The sequence below is a fragment of the Sitophilus oryzae genome, unplaced genomic scaffold (genome assembly GCF_002938485.1).
Source record: "Sitophilus oryzae breed Bouriz unplaced genomic scaffold, Soryzae_2.0 scaffold_1440_pilon_pilon, whole genome shotgun sequence".
Lineage (NCBI taxonomy): Eukaryota > Metazoa > Arthropoda > Insecta > Coleoptera > Curculionidae > Sitophilus > Sitophilus oryzae.
In genome coordinates, this window is record NW_022146105.1 from 2905168 (window position 1) to 2927694 (window position 22527).

General features: G+C 30.6%; 1 protein-coding gene across 2 annotated transcripts in view; it reads left to right on the forward strand.

Annotated features, from left to right (window-relative positions):
* Positions 1-78: 78 nt before the first annotated feature.
* The window catches only part of LOC115876781 (neuronal PAS domain-containing protein 4), a 38119-nt gene continuing 15670 nt past the window's right edge, over positions 79-22527 (forward strand). For both annotated transcript variants that reach the window (XM_030892713.1, XM_030892714.1), the window contains exons 1-3: positions 79-422; positions 10699-10880; positions 18321-18382. In XM_030892713.1, the coding sequence (XP_030748573.1) occupies positions 412-422; positions 10699-10880; positions 18321-18382 (255 nt within the window). In that variant the 5' untranslated portion in view covers positions 79-411. The remainder of the gene's footprint in view (positions 423-10698; positions 10881-18320; positions 18383-22527) is intronic.

Consider the following 22527-nt stretch of genomic DNA (forward strand, 5'->3'; position numbering starts at 1 on the left):
TAAGTTAAGAAGGGGTCAAGCGGAGCACTTATTCTTATGGCATAAGGAAGGGCAATCAGTAGACGGGTACCTCTTGAACTATCGGCACCAAACGAATCGTACGCTATTCCGAACCTCACGTGGTTCCACCCGCGCATTACCGATTACGCGCCAAAACATCTTCCTATGAAATATTCAACTTTTACGTCCTCCAGTACACCTAATACTTTAAAAAATCTCTCGAAAAAATGTGCCTTAAGTATTCCTAAATACCTCTAGTTTATCGGTTATTTTTTTCGTCGGAAATGTTAAAATAAAGTTGAGTTTTTCGAAATACATTTTGCGATAATGTGGCGCTGGAATTGAGCGAAGCAATTCTTCCTTCGTGTTATTTTTTTGGTGTTCTTGCTGCTTTCCTTACAATTTTCAAGAATGTTTACACGGTAATTCTTTTTTCATTTATTTTTTTCCTACGTAATAAATATAAAAAACTCATCAATCAGATAAATATCTGATAAACAATTATGTTTATTATATTCGGCACCGACCGGTTGAATCCTAGCATAATTTTCCGATTAATCCGAGTTGTTTTTCTATAAAAACACAGATGCTTATTGGATTTCCCGATGATGCGATTCTCGGAACCCATCAAAATATGCATCCGCAAAAAAATATTTTTGTTATATCGCAACATCTTAATGGGATATATAGTTTTTTTCAAAATGCATTAGCGGCGTTATAAAAAAAGAGCGCATTTTGCAGTAAAAATGTTATTATCGGGAAATAAAAAATTATCAGTTGCTGGAACAATGCAATTCAAATATTAAATATATCTTTACGAGCTTCAAATAGTTCTGTACATTTTATGTGTGATTCAGGATTGATACTATTGTCTGTCTTGGTGACAATTCTTATAAAGAAAAATACATAAAAATTTATATACACGATTTTATAATTAATTTTAAAATATTTTTGAATATACTTGTTCTCATTTATTAAGTTTTTGAAGAGTTATGATGCTGATTGAACAGCGCGCTCATCATATATTAATATATTAAATATCAATCAATCTTAAATAAAGTATTTTTGATAAAAATATAGTATTTTGTAGTACTTTAAGAAGGATTATACCAATAATTTATATAGTATATTATTAAAAACATTATTAAAAAAAAGATAGAATAAATAAAATAATAAAAAATTGCAAAATTGTAAACTAATGTAAAATTAAAAGATATTTGTTTTTTAAATAGAAAACTGATATAATTTTAATTCTCCATAGATTTACATTTAACTTTTTTTTATAATACTATAATAAAACGGCTGTAATAACATTTGGATTTAGCATCGAAGGATATGTATTTTAAGATACGTATGAATTAAAATATCGAAGAAATTTTCTCATATATCCGATTGGAAAAGTAATGTTCTGGTTTATTCGATTTGCTTTATGAATAAGGAAGTGCAGCTCCAACTGATTGAAAGTCATTTTGAAAAAGATCGCGTTTCGTTTGATGTTGAAGTCTAAGACTTTTTTTTGCAAACGTAAAATGTTTCGCATGTGGGAAAGTTCAACTGGGTTAGTAAGTAGGTACTATGTAAAAGAGCCCGAGTCAAATACAATTTTAAAAAGCCCATATATGTAGAAGAAAGATGGTTGTAGTAAATGGTATTACCGTTAGTCGTAGGCAAATTTATTAGACGATGTTACGCCAAGCTTTCAGAGGAAAATTTAAATTAAATCGAAATTCAATCTTGTTGATTCCCAGTAAATAAGATCAAAAATACGTCTCAACTTAAACTAAGTATATGAGCAGTTATTTTTGAAAGAGGTATAAGACCATTTTTCATGTATCGAGATATTTAAGGTTTTGCATTTGAATTAATTTAAAAATATTCGTAAAACTATTTTTTCGAGTCATGTTATTAATACTATACACCTTTTAAATTTTATTATGAAATAATAACTATACAATTCCTACAAAAAATTTAATTACTTTACCAAATGGACGGAATACCTCTTTCAAAAATAACATATTACAAGAATTAAAAACAGGAGTAAATTTAAGTCAATATTTTTGTAGGCATTAACTTTACTAAAATGGTTTTTATGTAAAAAGTAATAATTAAACTAAAGACATTTAAATATACGAATAACCAAGTTTATTAAAATTAATTTCAGTTATATTAAAAATATAAAATAAAAATTACTTTGTTAACATCTCTAAATTAAAAAAATGATATTTTAAACTTATTTTTCTTTTAAAGTTTTATATTGAAGTACCGTATGATCGAAAAAAAAAACGGCGTCCAGTTGGCTTGGATCACGTCTTGGCCCATCGATGATATTCTGACGCCGTTTTTTTTTGATCATATTGTATTTATGGTGAATAACTTATATAGTTATATTTGCCTCTTGTTATGCTCCTTGAAGTTTTATAATGTGGTAACATAATAATTTTGTAGAGGTTTTTTGGTCTTCCTTTTTTCAAATAAAAAAATTGTTTTTAAATGGAACAGTTTTTTCCATACTGATTTTATAAAAAAAATTGTGGTACATTCCTTTTAAACGGTATCCAACATATTTTAAGCAAGTTTACAATTTCTCATCTGTATTTTTTTCCTTTTTAATTTATTTTTTCTAGAGATTTGGTTCAGACAAAGTCTTCTTTTTTCATTTCATAGAAAATGAAGTTATTTTTTCGGCAAACCTTTATTGCATTAATTGTCTTGAGCATCGTACACTGAAGTAGCAATTAGACTTATTCCACTTTCCAAAAATATATTTTTGTTATTACATTTTATAGTTAAAATTCTATTTTTGATTTTATTAAAAAATTGTACTCCATTAAATTTATGATTATAAATATAAAAAGAATGGGTCTATATCTTACTGAAATTACCATTAACTAATTTTTTTAAAAATTGGACTTACACCACTTTCAAAAATAACAGCTCATATATGTGGTTACTTGAAATATTGCGAAAATTAATATGCTTAAACTACTACTAGATAATACAAAAGCTTTTTAAGGCTAAAAAATGCTTTGTAAACACTCTGTATAAAATAAAATTGGCAACACGGCTCATTGCCTTAAGGCTTGCTTTGATTCCTCCCTCGCACTGTGGATCTATAACAGCAAACCGTCCTATTGGGTACAGCGTACATCCATTTTTTATGACAGGTCCAATATTAAATATCGTACCGTCTATTTAACCGAACGATACAATTTAGCAGCTTGTTTTTTTCTTATTTTTGCAGCAATATACATTAAAAGATTACCTGAAATGAGGACTTGCCATATCGTATATCGCTTCGGAGATAATTTGAATAAATATACCAGTTATTAGTGGTTAAGCATAGTTGATATTTATAGAGAAACAATATAATTACAATTAATCTTCTGTAATAAGGTGGGGAACCGACTTAGAACCGCCTCTTTTAGGCAAACCCACTTTAGAAGTACCGCTTCACTGATTCAACTTGCAAATAAACACAGCGAAACAAAAATATCACCATTTTTTATACCACCTAATTCAAAGACATATTAATTTTTTTTTTAAGATTTACTGTAATTAACAATTTATTTAAAACTGACTAAAATAACAAGAAAAAAAATTATAAAATATAATCATACAAATGTTTATGTATGTTTCGACTGGCATTTTTCTAACCATACCCATTGTCAGCGATGATAATTATTTATTATCCATTGGTGTAAATAAGTTATTTTCCAAGGATTAGTTAATTTATCGTTGATATGTACGCCTATCGATTTGCCTAGGCAATACTTTAAAATTAAAATACTAACTGTCAATGTGCGCATCTTGACTCTATAATTCACCATCGATAGAATTTATTGAGATGTTGATTTATCGTCTTTCTTGGGTGCCTATTAAACGATATAGAGCTTTAGCTAAAAGACAACGCGTAATATATGTTTATTTGTTCTATAATGTAAGCATCTTTCGAATCTCTCAGTTATCTCAGCTATTTTGTCGGATATTTATCTGTTTGTACGAAAAAAAAAATCAACAAAATAAGCATGTAATTTTCGTACAATGTTTTATTGTGTTTTAAAGAGCTTGTAGAAACGCATAACGCACCTTAAAAACTAGTATGCAAGTTGTGTGTATATAAAGACCGTAAAATTTCAGTTTGGTACGGTTGTAAATTCACACAAGACGCTTGACGTATACCACTCATAAACTTAATTAACATCTACATCTCTTACAATTAAGTTCACGATCACGTATACAACTCCATATCGGGTTAATTTTAATTTGAAAATTAAAAGAATCTGTTATTTTTGCTTTTGAAATATAATTCTACTTGTTTTTTTTGGTTTAGTGCACTTTAAAAACCATTTGTTGCATTTTTAACCGTATCTCTGCTAGCAATATTCATTAAAATATTATTTGTTTGATCTGTAATTATACATTTTTAATATAAGTTATGCTTAACAACGGTTGCTATGCTTAAAAAAATGCTAAAAGGTTACTCGGTTATGCGGCTGTTGATGTCTCCAGGGGTTACTATTTAATAGGCTGCACAAAAAATATATTTTTATTCTTTTAATTGAAAATATCGTGAAAATATCGTTCACGATGATGAAAACAGAGTTCTGGTAAAGTTTGAGATCTTAATATTAATATTCCGAGGTTTGGTTTGGTTTGGGAAGAATTTTTATTTGAAATTTCATTGCGTTCTAACAAATCAGTGTATTGTAAAAATTAAAACATATTCTTGTAGGAAATTAAACGGTCTTCAAAAACGGTCTGATATGATTCTTCATTTAATCGACTCGTTTAAAAGTTATTGGAGTTTAAATTTCAACATCAAATGGTATATGAAAACTTCCACAATTTTTTATATTTTACCACGAAATAATGGCTCAAAAACATAGAATATCCTTTTTTTGTAAAGTTTATTGAGTGTTGTTTGGTGAAGTATTTAAGTTACAATAATTATTAATTAACCATAATTACAATAATTAGGAATCATCCTGATGCAATATACAGGGTGTCCCAGAAATAAGTGCAGTTGTTTTAACTGGGAGTATACTTCAACCCCAGAAACACGCCTATGAGGTTTTTTCGCGAAAAAAAAAATTGAAAATTCGGGATTTTTTGAAAAAACATTTGCAATTTTGTTTAGTTTTTAGTTAAAAAACATAATTTCTTGATAATATGGCAACATATCTGGGTAGTAGATTAAGTTTACAAGAAAGAAAATCTAGAAAAGATCCAGTGGTTTTTAAAAATATTTTTTTTTGGAAATTTTCAAAGTACTGGACTTATTTGAAAAACGATAATGAGAAAATATGTTTCTTTTATCGAGATCTACCACCTCTTAAAATACTTGCACTTATTTCTGGGACACCCTGTATACGAATGTGTTTTTTTTGTATCTTGCCTAGCACCAAATACTTTTAGTTTTAGTGTAATTTGGTTCCAGTGAAATACAAACAAACCCATGACTACTCTATTAATGAAAAGCTGCCGTACGAAGGGGACAAAATACCTTTTTAGATAATATTTTTTTTTATTTTTTTAAAAATCATATCAGACTTTTTTTAAAGATGTTTCAGTTTTCTACAAGAATATATGTATTGATGTTTACAACAACAGGCTGATTTGCTAGAACGCAATAAAACTGAAAAAAATAATTTTTCCGTGTTATTTAAATGGGAAATAGAAAATCACCTCATAATATTAATATTAAGAACTCAAACTTTACCAGAATTTTTTTCATCATCGTGAACGATATTTTTACGGTAACTAAAATAAAAAGAAATATTTTTTTTTATGGTGCCCCCTACTACTATAACATAGGTATATTTGTAGTATTTTAATGCTTCTAAAGTAATTTATGTATAGTTTCCTTTTAAAATAAGGTTGGTTTAAAAGTTTAAAATGCTTATATGAAGTATGAAATTATTTTTTTTGTCATAACGGTTAAAAACAAACACGTGGCTGATTTAACGTGATTTTTTAAGTAGAGTGTGTTGTTAAAAACAAAGTTAATATAGAACTATCGGGATAAAAAAGCTTATTGGAAGGCTATAGGATTTATTGGTGACATGCTTTGAAAAGAGCTTTAGAACGAAAGCTCTGATCTGTAACTAAATAGCGGCGAAACCAGCTCGATTATTGTAAATTACAAAAGTCCAAGACGGAGAATGAAATCGGTTCCGAAAAATTGCTGATCAAACTTTAATTTAATGCATTATTTAATTACAAGGTTTTTGTGCGTCGCACGATATGTCAGACGTCGATACAATTTAATTTGATTTGCCGCTCCAGATTGCATAGAAATTGCTGAATACGAAAAAAAAGACGGATCGTTCTTTACCGGCTTCTCGCGTTAGATTTGTTTTTAGATCCCATATAGATCGCAATTACCCCTTTAGATACACTAAAAACTCAGTTTTTTTTGTATCATATTCTCTCCGTTTCATAATTTCCATTCAAAATAAAATTTAATTCGTTCAATGTTTTATTTTTAGATGTAATAAGTTTTTGTGTACAGGAGTTTCTCGTTTTAGGCGGAGGTTAAGCTCCTTGAAAACACCGCGTGTATTAAAACAATTTTTGTTACTACATAAAATATAGATTGCGAGTCTTAAATAAGTAAAAATATTTTTAGGGGTAGAATGAGTGAAAGGGGGGTTAATCACCGCGACCTTAAAGATCTACTGCGTCCCCCTTTCTTGAGTTATAACTCATTATACATGAAGACCTTTCTGTTGTATAGGGACAGAGTATTTCCCATCCTCCCCTGACAACAGCTGTTCATCCTCCGAGGAGTGTGAATTGATGACTCTCCAACTCGATGTCGTTACATTGGAGTTCTGATAAAGTTGGTGATACACCGCAAGGGTTAGTCGGTCCATTTCTACAGAGCTCCGCATATAGAAGTAAGGGAGGAGACGAGAATCTTGATATGGTCCCGCCATCGTAGGATTTAGCCATCGTAGATTTATTAGTGTTTTGGTGTATTGTGGTAAATTAGTGTTTTTATTATACAGGGTGGTCATATTCTGCAGACAAAAATAAGTAAAAAAGTTCTTATAAATGTATGTCTTAAAATACTTAATTTCGGAGATACAGGGTGTAGAACCTTCAATTTTTTCCAAATAATTTCTGAAGTAGGTAACGTCAATATTTGGATAAAAATTGGTGTCTGGGAGTTTTTTGACATGAGAAATTTGGGGGGGATGTTGATGTCAATATAACTCCTACTTGTAGAGGGCGCCACCCACATGTGTTTTGACTGGTTTGAAGAGTAATAACTTTTTGTCCGTACCTGTATAAAACTACTGAGTCAAAATATAGAGATTTACGATATTTTTTCCATAAAAAAGATCTCTCGGTAAAAATCGCTACGAGTAATGGTTATATATCGAGATATTTTCAATCGAAATCATCAATACCTGTCATTGACATAAATTAAGCATGTTGACTAAACAGTTATTGACTGAAATTAAAAAATGTTTATGTACCAACAGTTTAACAGAAGCTGTTTTACCATCAAAATTTCGAAGAAAAATGTATGGTTAATTTAAAAAAAATAAAAAATTCCCCAATTTATCATTTCTTTCAAATAACTATCTACTCAATATGTTTATTTTTTGTCAATAATGACATGTATTGACTATTTCGATTCTAAGTATCTTGAGAATGGTTGCTCGTGGCAATTTTTACCAAGAGACATTTATTACGTAAAAAATCACGTAAATGAATATTTTTTCACTCAGTAGTTTTATACAGGTACGGACGAAAAGTTATTACTCTTCAAAACAGTTAAAACACATGTAGATGGCGTCTCTTACAAATAGGAGTCATATTGACATCAAAATCAAATTTCTCATGTCAAAAAACTCTCAGACACCAATTTTTGTCCAAATATTGAAATTACTTCAGAAATTATTTGGAAAAAATCGAAATAAAAATGGAACTTCAACACCCTGTATCTCTGAAACTAAGCATTTTAGGACATACATTTATAGGACTAACTTTTTTACTTATTTTTATCTGCAGAATGTGCTGCCGAAGTTTCCGGAATACAGTTCGGACCACCCTGTATATTTTATATTATGGAATCAATAAAACCGCGTAAAACGAGAAGCTCCCGTATTTCATTTTTATTTTAATCAATTAAAAATAGGAACTCCCTTTTAAAATCTAAACATTTATAGTATTAATTATCTAATAACCTATTTTCATTTATATAATTTTACATTTTGCTGTTAAAAATATATGAAAGCCTATAGTTGTTTTAGTATCCATAAGATTCCAATTAAAACTAGTTTAATGGTGATTAATTAAAAGTAAGAAAAATATATTTATAGGCCCTTATTTTACAGTTAGCTCTATCTATTTGGCACGTAAAAAATCGTGCACCGTGTGAAACCAAGAGACTCTATCCGCAGGCCTTGCGGGGTTATTTAGTCCCAAAGAATATAGATTACAATGGCAAGTCGTGACAAACACTTAATGTATCCCATAGGTGTTTGTTGGTAACGGTAGGATGTTGTATATGTATGCCGCGATCATCACACTACACGCTTGGTCCTTTATAAATCCTACACTTAATTACCGAAGGTATTATCTGAACTCGGGCTGTCCAATTTTTTTTCAATAATAAGGGCAGTCCTGTGCCGGAAACACTGCGATCTATAAGGCCTATTGTGTTTGTCCCCTTTTTATGTCTGTACTCACTCTCCCATCCCTGGACCATGCAACAGGTCCTTGATAGGATGGGAGCATAGTTTCTCCGGTTCTAGTCTTGCTTTCCCAAATAAAATGTGTCACTTACGAATCAGATCCTTGCAGGAGTAAGTTCTTCTGTTTTTTTTTCGATCGCGCATTGTAGAATGGCCAACATTGTTGTCTGGAATACGGTTGAGTATTTACCCAAGGAAAAGGATCTACTTGAACTTGGTCTCTTCCCAAACCCCTCTCAGCTCCTGTTCCGTCAGCGGTATTTTGACACGTCTCTATACCTAGGTTAGTCTAGAGGTGTGTACGTGTGTGAACGAACTATTTCTGACGCACTATTCCGACCACGGGATGAAAGAAACTAGTTCTCGGTTTCTTAACAGACTAGTTCCTCAGGAACTATTATCTCTGCATTTCCGAGGACCGAGACTGTTTGTTGTGGCCGAGAATGAGATATAACAATATACGACAGCGACGGAACGGATAGCGCTATCGCAGACCGATGCGAAAGGAACGAGATGGGAACGAGAGGAACTAGAGGAACTAGAGGAACTGGAGGAATTAGAGGAACTAGAGAAACTAGAGGAAATAGAGGAACTAGAGGAATTAGAGGAACTAGAAGAACTAAATAATACTCTAGTTTACGGGTATCTATTCGGTCCGCAGTCCTGAGACATAATTCAAGGCGACGACGACGGATCCAGTCTATTGTCGCGGCAGGCGTGGCTGCCACAGAAAATTGTCGTAGATACTGTTTTTAATTTTTAGTTTCGTTTTTTGAATATTTTATGGGAACGTTTCATTTTAGTATAAATGAATATATAATAAGAAATATCTTATAAAACGAAGTAGTAGTATATTCTAACTTTTTAGATAAAAATAAAGAGCTCGAAGTGAGGAAAAATACGACTATTCGTAAGAAATATTTGAAAAAATGTAGAGGATCACGAATCAAAATGTTGAAACCAAAGTAATTAAATTCGTATTAAAATTATTAAGAAAAATATAGAATGACGAGAAAAAAAAGAATATTTATCTTTTAGCTTCACTTACACGTGTCAGTATTAAGTATTTTATTATTTGCTCTAATGGATTTGTGATATATTTAGTTAAATTCTGACTGGAGTTTCACTTTTAATTTTTTGTTTTTATCTTCCTAAAAAATCCTAACCTAATCTAATAAAACTTACATCTATGTTTTTAATATAGGCAATTACATGTCTCGTAATATTTCGCACTATATAGTATAAGTATACAGATCATACTATGAATGATTCTGACTTGTAATGAGACCCATGAGCAAGCAACGGGGATGTCAATGTTAGTCGGGAACTAATGTGAACTAAAGACCTAGTTCAGGGAACTATTTCTTTAGAAGAACTAGAACTAAGGCACTAGTTCCTCCCAAGGAACTAGAATCCTCACCTCTAGGTTAGTGTATCCTGAAGGAATGTATTTGTCCACATTCCTCGATCCCGTGCCGTCCATGATTAGGTCGTGTTTTATCAATGTTTTTTATACCGAGAATAAACCATCCTATATAGGAAAAATATGGAGTCTCTGGGTTGTAGCTGCGCGATACGGTACGGTACGCGCTGGTGGTAACATAAAAATCGTCTTCGAACACGATTTAACGATCCAGCACATATTTTAAGCCTGCGAGCCCTAAGTGACCTGTAAATTTACGATAAATTATAAATTAAACAACAAACCAAGAGCGCCTTAACCGCACCGTCTCAACTCTTCTCTTTTCTTTTAGCCAAAGTGTTTACATCTTCTTTAGTTGGTCTTTTAATTACCCACTCTTGCGGTTTTCTCCAATGTTCGCTCCATTATTTTTACTTTCCTCTGGACCAATATGATTTTTTATATACATACCGCCATTTCTTAATGTTCAACATTTTTTTAAAGCTCTTACTTAATTTATTACAGCTGTTGTTAATCAAAAATAGAATTTTCTAAAAACATTTACATTCAATTTTTCTTCTTTTTAAGTTTTGATGCTAACAAATCGACCAAGGGTGCCAGCAAGCTTAGAAGAGACCTTATTAATGCGGAGATAGCTAATTTGAGGGAACTGTTACCTTTACCACCCTCAACGAGACAAAGGTTATCTCAGTTACAACTCATGGCGTTGGTCTGCGTCTACGTGAGAAAAGCAAATTATTTTCAACAAGGTACGTATTTTTATTAACGAATTTAAATAATAAACATCGATTAAACCATATATTTAAGTGGTTGTTTCTCAATTAAGCCTTTTTAAATTGACTGTGCGAAGTCATTGTGACTAGTAATAAAAGAGAATGATACTTTGTAATTTTGACCCACTTCATTGTACTTATTTTTTGACTGTCAAGTATATGAACTTAATAAACTCAAAATAGTAACTTACCGGTGGCTCTTGAAACACATACAGGGTGTCCCAAAATTCCACGGACATAGAGCTAAAAAAGTTTTACAAAAAATAAGTTTATTGGACACAATTTGATTTTTCTATACAGAAATGCTTTGTATATCCGTTAGAGGGCATTAAACTTTTAAAAAAAGATAAACACGTTTTTTAAGATATTTTATAAACCGGTACTCCGATTTAAATGATATTTGAGGTGCATATGTTTTGCTAAGCGCTTAAACACTTTATAAGACTTTTTTTCTTCAAAAAACATAAGAAAAAGTATACCGGAAAGGTGATAACTACTAAATTTTAGTAGAAATATTTTGCAACTCCACCGATGAGTAATTTTTTTCGTAAAATTTTTGTAAAAGATTTCGTAAAATTTTCCGTTTAATATTTACTACGTTTTTGTCTCTTGTAAAAAACGCTACATCGCATAGTTTTTGAGGCAAAAAAAATGAGAATTTTTTCCAAAGCAGATCTACAAAATATCCAGGCAGTTCAATTATTTCATGGACAAGATAACTACAACTTTGTATATTTTGAATCAAAATAAGTTAAATGTACACAATTTACCTCTATCCAGAAGTGTTTCGTTTGTTCGTTAGAGAGCATCAATCAAAAATAAACTCGAACCTTAATTAATTTAAAATTTATTAGCTTTTTATGAAGCTGATTGTCAAATATCATTTGTGAGGCTAACAGAAAATTCCATATTTTTGTCAACTAGATTATTAGCGTATAATAGATTTTATGCGCCTACATAGGCTTGATGTGACAAGAAACATTTTTTGGAAGTCAGTTATAAAATATTTTTTTCCATATTTTTTTTCCAATTTCATTCATTTTTGACAAGAGACAAAAAATATTATACTTTGAATGATTCTGACTTGTAACGAAACCCTGAGCAAGCAACGGTGATGCCAATGTTAGTCGAGAACTAATATGAACTAAAGACCTAGTTCAAGGAACTATTCCTCTGGAGGAACTATAACTACGGAACTAGAACACAAGGAACAAGGAAAACCAAATCAAGACCAGAAAGACCATTTTCTGAAGAAAAAAAAATCGGTCATTGGTGGGGTTGGAAAATATTTATACTAAAATTTATGTACCGGTATGGTTAGTTTAAAAACTAGGTAAACCTTCTCTTAGTTTTTCTTGATTTTTGTAAATGTCAAATGTTGAAGCACCTATCAAAACATAAGCACACTAATTGTCATTCAAATGGGAATAACCGTTCTTAAAATATTTTAAAAATATTTTTTAGAGGTAAATTGTGTCCAATGAAATTATTTTGATTCCAAAAATACGTATTAGTTCTATTGCACGGAATATGGAGACACCCTGTATAAAGTGGTAATTATTAATGTTTAGTTCTGTTATTTCGAGCGATGCGAAGCTCGTGGCGTATTAAATCACTGCGAGACAGGAGAAAAAAGAACTGGATGTCACGTTTCACGGGAGGAAAAAAAATAAGACGGATTGAAGGAAACTCTCCTATTTTTGGATAGCGCGCGATTCCGAGCCATTCAGTGAAATTGCCCATTGTTTATTGAAATTGAGCCTTGGAATATTAAGTCAATCAAAGTCGATTTCAGAGTACCAGTGACAAAATCCTCCATTGATTGGACTGTCAATTAACTCTCCTCGGCCGACATGTATACGTGCCTCGAGACGCTTCTTATCTGATGCTTCCACCACTGAAAACTTTACATTGAAATGTTTATGGAATGCTGAAAGATCTGTCTTTTCAATGTCATAGCACTTTTCATTGGTCATTTCGGCAACTATTTATTTTAATACTTTCCTAGTTTTTTCACTCCACTTATGTTACACCAAGTAAAAAATCATTATCTAGCTAAATTACATAAATAATCAAGCTACAGCAATTATTAATTTAAACGGGAACAATAGTATAAAAAGAAATACATCGCTTTTAAACTTTTTAATTGGCTAATATTAATAAAAAAATCTCTCCAAGGGGTAGTATTCAATATTAACACAATAATATAGAGGGTGTTTCAAAAAACATGTGCCATCTCTCGTGGGGAGATTCCTCACGTAAAAGTAAGATTTATTTGTTATATCAACATATAGGTCCGATTCTGCTTTGTTTCGTAGCTACAGGGTGTTAAAGTCTTAATAATCTTTCGATTTATTATAATTTTCTTCCTTTTAGTGATTCGGTAAAAGTTACTATAAGTGCGACATATTTTAATGCTAAAAGAGTGTCGATAAATTCATCAGGGACATGCATATGGGTTATCACTGGATTATTTAAAAAAAAACGTGCCCCACTGACTTTTTTCTTTTGATATTGAAATTATGTAGGTTAGGTTAGGTTAGGTTAGACCGTTTAATGCCAATTAAAAGTTATCTCTTGATATTTTGCCGAATTCAGCCTCCATGATGAGATATCAATTAATAAAATTAAAATAGAAATAAAATTAATAAATTATATTTTTTACCTAATTTATTATTAAATATTATTACTATTAGTCTAACAGATACGTCTATAAAAACCGTTAACGTTCTGTTAAAATGACATTATATCAAGTTAAACTTCAAAATTAACAATTACAACCTAATAACAATTACCTAATGAGGTAAAACAAAAAAACCTCAAAGTTTCTGTATACCATTATATTTATTTGTTTTTAATGTTTACACTTATATGTTTTGTTTATTTATGTTATGTTCATTAAAATCAAAGAAGCGATAGCCATACATTACTAACCTCTACGGATGCTTGAGCAATACGTTTATTTCTATTATACTGTATTAAAAAGCCTCTTTTATTTTTTGTTTAGAGGTTATTGCTTCTTTCATAATTATTTTTTGCATTGTTAAAATCTACTCTTTGCCTTGTGTCCCATGCATATTGACAAATCTTAGATTTGTGAAAATCGCTCTTTCTTAAATAATCTTTACGTTCTTTTATTCGAAAATTTAAGGGTCTAGATATTTCATCAATATAACATTTATCACATTCACATGGTATTTTGTATATTGTTATTTGTTGTTTGTTGTCCAGTGTTGGTTGAGTGTGATTTTTAATTGATAAATATCAATAATAAAATGAAATTAAAAAGGTTTCTTGTCTAATCGGCTGTTGATGTCTCCAAGGGGTAGTATTATTATTAACAAAATAATATATTATATTATATACAGGGTGGTCGGAACTGTATTCATATTAAAAATGAAACCCTGTATCTCCGAAACTGAGCATTTTAGGATATAAATTTACACGAACTTTTTTACTTATTTTTATCTGCAGAATATGCTGCCGAAGTTTCCGGAACACAGTTCGGACCACCCTGTATATTAAAATATATGTTTGAAGTAATTTCATGCGACGATGTAACTAATATAGTTTTCTATATTTTAATTCATTTCATACAAATACTTGTCGAAAAAGATTCATCTTGAAAATATTCTGACCTTCTTCTCCTTTGAAAAGTGTTTTTATTTGCATTTGCTGTGCCAGCATCAGAAAAGAGCAACTAGTACTCTACGTGGTATATTAAATAGAATGGCCTTCGCTAGTCTAAACCTAACATTTATCAATATTGCTATCTTATTTTTAAATCAAGAGCGAAGTAGCAAAGCTTCACTGCCGATTTCAACATCGACTCTCCTTAAAATATAATTAATAGGTTTCTGGCATCTCACAAACAGAACGAAACAATTGACAGTTAAAAAAAGAAGGTTTTTCAAAAATACCTTAGCTAATTTAACTATTCAGTAGTTCTCCATATATTTGTGACCTATTTAGTTATATTAATGCAAAAAAATAATATTCAAGTGGGTCATAAATAAAACAAAGTCTAGTATATTTTTTGTAAATGTAGATAAACAATTTAAAGTATCTCGCCAGAAAGTTAATTACCCAAATAATAGGAGAAGCATAATGTCACCCAGAATAGTTATTTTATCTGTTGAGTAGACATTAAAATTATATGCCTCGAATTAGATACAGCAAGCCATAGTTTAGCTTAACTTTCCGTAAAATTTGCCTTACGATTAAAAAGATACACGCAATTAAAGAACACAACTATGCAGGGTGTCAAAATAATAGTATATCTAACTTCGGGGATGATTCTACAGATAAAAATAAAACTAAAATTTCTATGAACGTATAAGCCCTAAAATGCTTCCCGAGGAAGTCACAGCCATAGGAAGGTTAAATAAACATAATATATTTTGTTTATTTTTAAGAACATTGGTAAACTGTTTTTCTTGAAAGTTGGTACTCACATTTTAATGCTAAAATGGTGGTACTTCTTTTATCCTTATAGATACAGTAACTTCAACAAATGAGAAGTAAAGCTAGAACTTTTTATGTAAAAAGGTACTCTCCAATGCAATGTAAAGAAATTTTAAATAAATTAATCTCCTGCTAATGCTAAAATCAATGTATCGTAATCTTTAAACGCAAATATCTTGAAAACCGTTCACTGTTTCGAACTAAACGAAGAGCTGGCTTTTATATATCATTTGTTGAGTACCACCAGTAGTATTCTCTACCCTACTGGAAAGTACTCTTTCAGGGCTATTTTGGTAGTTGGTATGGTATCCTGGTATTTCGTCGATTTTAAAATAAACTAATTGTTTCTATCTTATTTTTTTGTTAGAATAGGCATAATCAAGAGGGCTACTAATACCGTGTTGTAAAAATAAGGTAATTAAGGGCTTATTTTTTGATATTTATTATAATTTTGCTAATATTTTCGGTTTGAAAGAAGATATCAAGATGCGGTTTTCGCCGACTTTTTAAGCTTTTACTAGTCTTTACTGTCAGCTAAAATTACATATACTATTGCATTTACTTTTTTTGAAAAAACGCGCTATGTTTGTTAAATTGTAAGAAAGCGCCCCCTAGCGTCTACGTTCAAAACCTCATTATTATTATTTTTATGGTATAATATAGAGTAAGAAACGCTCTTTTAAACGAGCCCTCGCTTGTTGGATTCTGATCATCCAGTCCGGAGTTATTAATAATAATAAAGATAGATCTAACCTTCCCCCACCAGTTTATTTTAGCAGATAGGGAAAAATGGTTCTAACAAAAAAAATCCAAAATTTACTGAAGATTATGAAGCTATTATTTATAGTACCCATTATCTAGGCAAAATTCTGTAAAAATTCTATTTTCTTATTTCCGTAGCAGTTGCGCCCTCTAGCGGCCGTTTAACAAACTTGAAAATAATTTCCAGTAATTTCTCATAGCCCCTTTAGTTACAAATATTTTTTTCCGTAGGCCCTACGGTTAAAATTTTCCGAGATACAGCCGAGAGCTATTCTTAATTGGACACCCTGTACAGGGTGAGTCAACGATAGAGTAAAGTCCATTATCTCATTTGTTTCTAGGTTTGCAAAAAAATATTAAATATAAAAGTTATAGGGACGGTTAAGATGCACATTTTAAAATTATTATAGAATATACAGGGTGCTTCAAAAAAGTGGCAAATATAACATATGTTTTTTTAGATACAATACCCTATTTTTTATATTATTTTTAGATTCTGCGTCAAATTTCATAACTTTTTTATATATAATGTTATATACCTAAAATTAATAGTTTTTGTAATATTTAAATTTGTTTAAACAAATGTTAGATTGCAGTGTGATAAAAAATTGTCAGTGATGCCATTATTTCTGAAGTTGGAAAACTAAAATTTGGTAGGAGAATTTTATAGACATATAGAAAAAGACCTATGAAAAGATATTTAGTTAGATGCTACAGGATGTTCAAAATATATTTATGAATTTAAACTACTTAAAATTAAGAAATTTCAAATTTTTTCTATTTTTACCCATATTTTTAATACAATTACGCTATAACATCATAGTTACCATGACAAAAAGTAATAATTATCAAAATTTCATGTCTGTTAAGCAAGTTAAGAACAAAATTTGAATTTTCGTTTAGTTTCTTGTAATAAGTATAAATGGCACAGATAATAGTTACAGATTTTCCTGAAATGAATTAGTCACTGTGACTGATATACACGAACAAGCCAAGAAAAACATATTTTTTGGTTCATTAATATATATTATATAGTACTTTGCTAAGTACTATAAGAATAGATGTAGATGTAGTATTACTCTAATCTGTGGCTATTCGCCCCGACGAAAAATCCAAGTGTCATCTTTCATAATATAGAAATACACCAAGAAATTCAGGACTGCGATTTTAGTTTATTTGAGTAAAGTGAATTAATCTTAACTAATACCAGCAATTGCAACTAATTATTAAGCTACTTGTTAAAGATAAGTAATAAATAGTATTGTTTCGTCATGGCAACTATGATTTTATAGCGTAAATGTATTAAAAATATGGGTAAGAATAGAAAAAATTGGAATAAATCACAAACTATTAAAAATAGGTATATGATATGAGAGAGTCTTGTAAAATCTAACAGAAAAAATGATAATGTTTAGGGTGTACCATTTAAAAAATTTGAGATTTTTTAATTTTAAATAGTTGAAATTCATAAATATATTTTGAACAACCTGTATCATTTAACTAAAATATCTTTACATATACCTTTTTTTTCATCTCTATTAAACTCGCCTACCAAATTTTGGTTCTCCAACTTCAGAAACAATGGCACCACTGACAATTTTTTACCACACTGCAATTTAACATTTATTTAAACAAATTGAAATATTACAAAAACGAGTAATTTTAGGTATATAACAGAATCTAAAAATGAAATAAAAATTAGGGTGTTGCATTTAAAAAAACATATGTTATATCCGCCAAACTTTTTTGAAGCACCTTGTATACTCTAAAATAATTTTAAAATGTATATCTTAACCTTCCCTATAACTTTTATATTTAATTTATTTTTGTAAACCTCGAAACAAATGAGATAATGGACTTTACTCTATCTTTGACTCACCCTGTACATAGAAACTTTTTGTTTTATTTTTATGTGTAGAATCACTCACCAAAGTTAGATACATTATTTTTTGACACCCTGTATAAAAAGATTTACTGGTTTTAATGTAATTGTAAAAACACCTGAATATTTTATTAAAATATAGACGAATTGATATTTAATTTAAACTTTAAAATACTAGGTCTAATTTATTTTAAAGCAAAGGAAGAAAAGGCGAAATCGACAATGAGATTTTCTCTGAACTATAATAAATTAACCAGTGCTTTCATGAACCAACCCTGCTTGTTTCAGTTTCTATTATTTTGTTACAGCATTTAAATGCCACGATTTAGGATTGCATCAAACACCAACGCCCAATATAGGATTCTCTAAGGTGAGTTCTCAACATTAAATTATCAGTTTTTTACTTTATAAGAGAATATCTTTTTAAAGCATCATTTTATTTTTAAATCCGTTTTTTTTGTGATCAAACTGGCCAGACTAGCGGAGTACAACTTTTTGTACCGTGTGAAAAACATCGAAAATCGCCAAAAATATGAATTCATGAAAAGTACTTATAGAAAAATAAAAGCAAATATGCGACTGGGTTCAATAATGTGTTACAAACACGCACGTCGGTAATTGTTTCATTTAAAAACTATTCCCACGATGCTTTTCTCCAGTGTACGAAGCCAGGCCATCATCTGATGGCAAATTATCGAACTAGATGATTCCACAGCCTTAATTCTGTATTTAGTATACATTTTTCCTTGCATATCAGCACTTATTACAACTTACGACCTGTTTGATGAGATAATAACACGCAGTATTTATTAACTTTGCGTTCTCATTCCCAATTTAAAAAAGAAACGATGGGCTTTTTAAAAGAAAAAGTCTTTTCGGCTTATGTACGGGGTTAACAAAATTACTCTTAGGCTAGTAAATCATTCAAGTTTGTTTTAATGATTTTATCAGGGTGTTTACAGTCGCTTAAAATGAAATACGTTCCCGATTATGATATGATCATAAACCAAATATATCGCATATAAATGTCTCGTAAACAAGCACCATAAAATACAACAAATTGACATAAAATTACATTTATTACTCTGTTGTTATTAAATTTCACTTATAATTTAGAATATTTGGTAACCTCTGCTTAATACTACTTATAATTACATGGAAAATAATCTTAAAAATTGATGTATGACGAGCATTTAGGTTGAATTATTAGTTTTTCCAGATATACTAGGGCTATTAGTGATTTGAAAAGTACTCTGTAAGTGTAATGAGATTAATGAGATTTTGTTGATACAAAATAAGTACAGCAAACCGGGGTAACTTTGGTACGATTTTTAGGGTTTTTCGTTGATATAGACATTGTTATATGAAATATTCAAACCTAAGCAGTGTCATTTAACAGCTTTATTATAGTATAAAAATTAGCCAAAATATGAAATGAAAACAATTTAAAAAAACTGAATAAGAAGACAAGATTTATCTATGAAAGAACTAATAAAAACAGATAGCAAATAGATTAGTTTCACAGATTCTAATGATTAAATATACATCATAAAAATAGGACAATATATTTCTTAGATAGATACAATGAAAGTTTACGTTTTTTACAGCAAAAAATGCATTATTCTTAAATAAAAAAAAAATAATTTTTAATTTTAAAATTTTATTTTTAAAATTTTTTTTTCTGGGTAAACGCCGATATTTACGAGACATATTTGTTTTCTAAAGAAACATTCTGTTTCTGACATTAGGCATACATTCGTTTAGCATCAGCTTTAAGAATTAAAATTCACACATACAATAGATTAAATAACAACTTTAAAAAGAACAGTTCAATTACTATGTCGAACTTTAGTACAAACTGATATTCAGGCTAGGATACCTAATAAATAATACGTAGGGCAACTTTGAGACAGCCAAAACTGGCCCGCAAAGATTAAATTTAGTTTAGAAGCAAATATATTTTTCTCCCAGTGTCATTTATAAAAACATATTTTACCTAAAATACGAGAGAAATAATAGAGTTTTAGGATATACTAACTAGTTTTCATAGAACTTATAGTTCTGCTTGTATAGCGTCGAAAGTAAAATACACCTATTTGTAGTTGACTCCTTGAAATGTTAATAAAATTGCAGTGTTCAATGCAGAATGGCCAGATTGGGTTATTTATTCGTATTTTACTTATACTTTAATAACATGTCTTTACTATCTAACTTTTTTTTTGAAAAAACGCGCAGTTTGTTAAATTGTAAGAGAGCGTCCCCTAGCGTCTACATTCAAAAGCTTATTATTATTGTTTATATGGTCTAATATAGAGTAAGAAACTATTTTAAACGAGCCCCCGTTTGTTGGATTCCGTTCATCCAGTCCGGAGTTATTAATATTTAAATAAAAACAGATCTAACCTTTCCCCACCACTTTATTTTGGCAGATAGGGGAAAATGGTTCAAATAAAAAATATTCTATTATTTATAGTACCCGTTATCAAGGGCAAAATTGTGTAAAAACTCCTTTTCCTTATTTTTTTATAACAGTTACGCCCTTTAGCGGCCGTCTTACAAACTGAAAATAATTTTCAGCCATTTCTCATGGTCTTTTTAGTTATAAATATTTTTTTTCCGTAGGCACTACGGCTAATACTTTCCGAAATACAGCCGAGAGCTATTCTTAATGGGACACCCTGTACATACAAACTTTTTAATAATAACATGTAGTAGAAATAACTTATTTTTGAAAATAACGAACATACATTACCCAATATGAAAAATGTGAGGAATGTACCAAAGTTATGCAGCAGTGAAAAAAATACCCCAGTTTACGGTACCAAAGTGATTTGAGACATGTCATTGTCTTTGTAAGGTCTAAATAAGGTTGAGAGAAAAAGGGCGAGGAAGAATGGTGCGCGGGGTGAATGTAATGGTCTGAAATGACCCGTGTCCAGGGAGAGTAGTCCAATTTGGAGCGGGTGATGGCGATTTGGGGGGGTTCCATAATCTGCCGGCAATCTGGGCCGTACCCCGCGTACATATATTGCCATATTTAATGACAGGCTAGGTTCCTGATGAAGAGCGGTAGATATTGCGGGCGTCTCTTCGTGGGAAAGTAGCCGGCGTACCTCAGGGCTTGAGGTCACGCGCTGACCTGGCCGTACCGCCAGCGCTGCGGTACCTCTCCCCTCGGACGATATAGATCCGCTGAGCGCCCTGAACTAGTACGAGAATGAGAATCGGCTGCCCAGACGCTGTTGCCGTTGTTTCCGGATTTTTTTTTCAACCCGATCTAAATTATATAGACCACAAATAAAGAACTGAAACGCTTTCAACAAAAATCAACCCCTTAAAATAAAAAAAAAATACTTTTTTAAGATCATGCTTAAATTTCCAGCAACTTTACTCTCTGTTTCGACCCTCTGAAATATCTGAAATTTACAGAAATTGTATAGAATTTCATATTTTTCTCTCCCGGGTTCTCCCTCAAAGCTATTGATATTGCAACTCAGAGATATTTTTGTCCTAAAAGTACATAAAATTTTACATACGTCCCGTAAATTTTAGCTACCTCAGACCGTTTCTAATATTGTTTTTTTAAAACGGGAACACAGAACTACTATAATAGTACTTAGCTACCTTTAAGACAACATCTCAAAAAATACGGATCTTACTTAAAACTGTTAATATTCTAGCTCAGGGATTAATATTTTATATAAAAATATGAAATTCTACACAATTTCTGTAAATTCATATTTCAGAGGGTCGAAACAGAGAGTAAAGTTTCTGGAAATGTAAGCATGATCTTAAAAAAGATTTTTTTTTTATTTTAAGGGGTCGATTTTGATAAAAGCGCCCTGAACTAGTACGAGAATGAGAATCGGCTGCCCTGACGCTGTTGCCGTTGTTTCCGGATTTTTTTTCAACCCGATCTACATTATATAGACCACAAATAAGGAACTGAAACGCTTTCAACAAAAATCAACCCCTTAAAATAAAAAAAATACTTTTTTAAGATCATGCTTAAATTTCCAGCAACTTTACTCTCTGTTTCGACCCTCTGAAATATCTGAATTTTACAGAAATTGTATAGAATTTCATGTTTTTTCTACTGGGTTTTCTCTCAAAACTATTGATTTCGACCCTCTGAAATATCTGAATTTTACAGAAATTGTATAGAATTTCATATTTTTCTCTCCCGGGTTCTCCCTCAAAGCTATTGATATTGCAACTCAGAGATATTTTTATCCTAAAAGTACATAAAATTTTAACGCCCCGTAAATTTTGAAATTGAAAGAAGTTGTATAGAATCGTATACATTTTTATATAATGATTGTCTGCAATGAAGACTAATAGAAGTTTTAATTTTTGGAGATGTTTTTTTTAAAACTAACTATGCAGTACAAGTTTCTCTATCACCTGCTTAAAAACAATATTAATAACGCTCAAAGTAATAGAAATTTACTGTACGTATGTAAAATTTTATGTACTTTTAGGGTAAAAATATGTCTGAGATTAAATATCAATAGT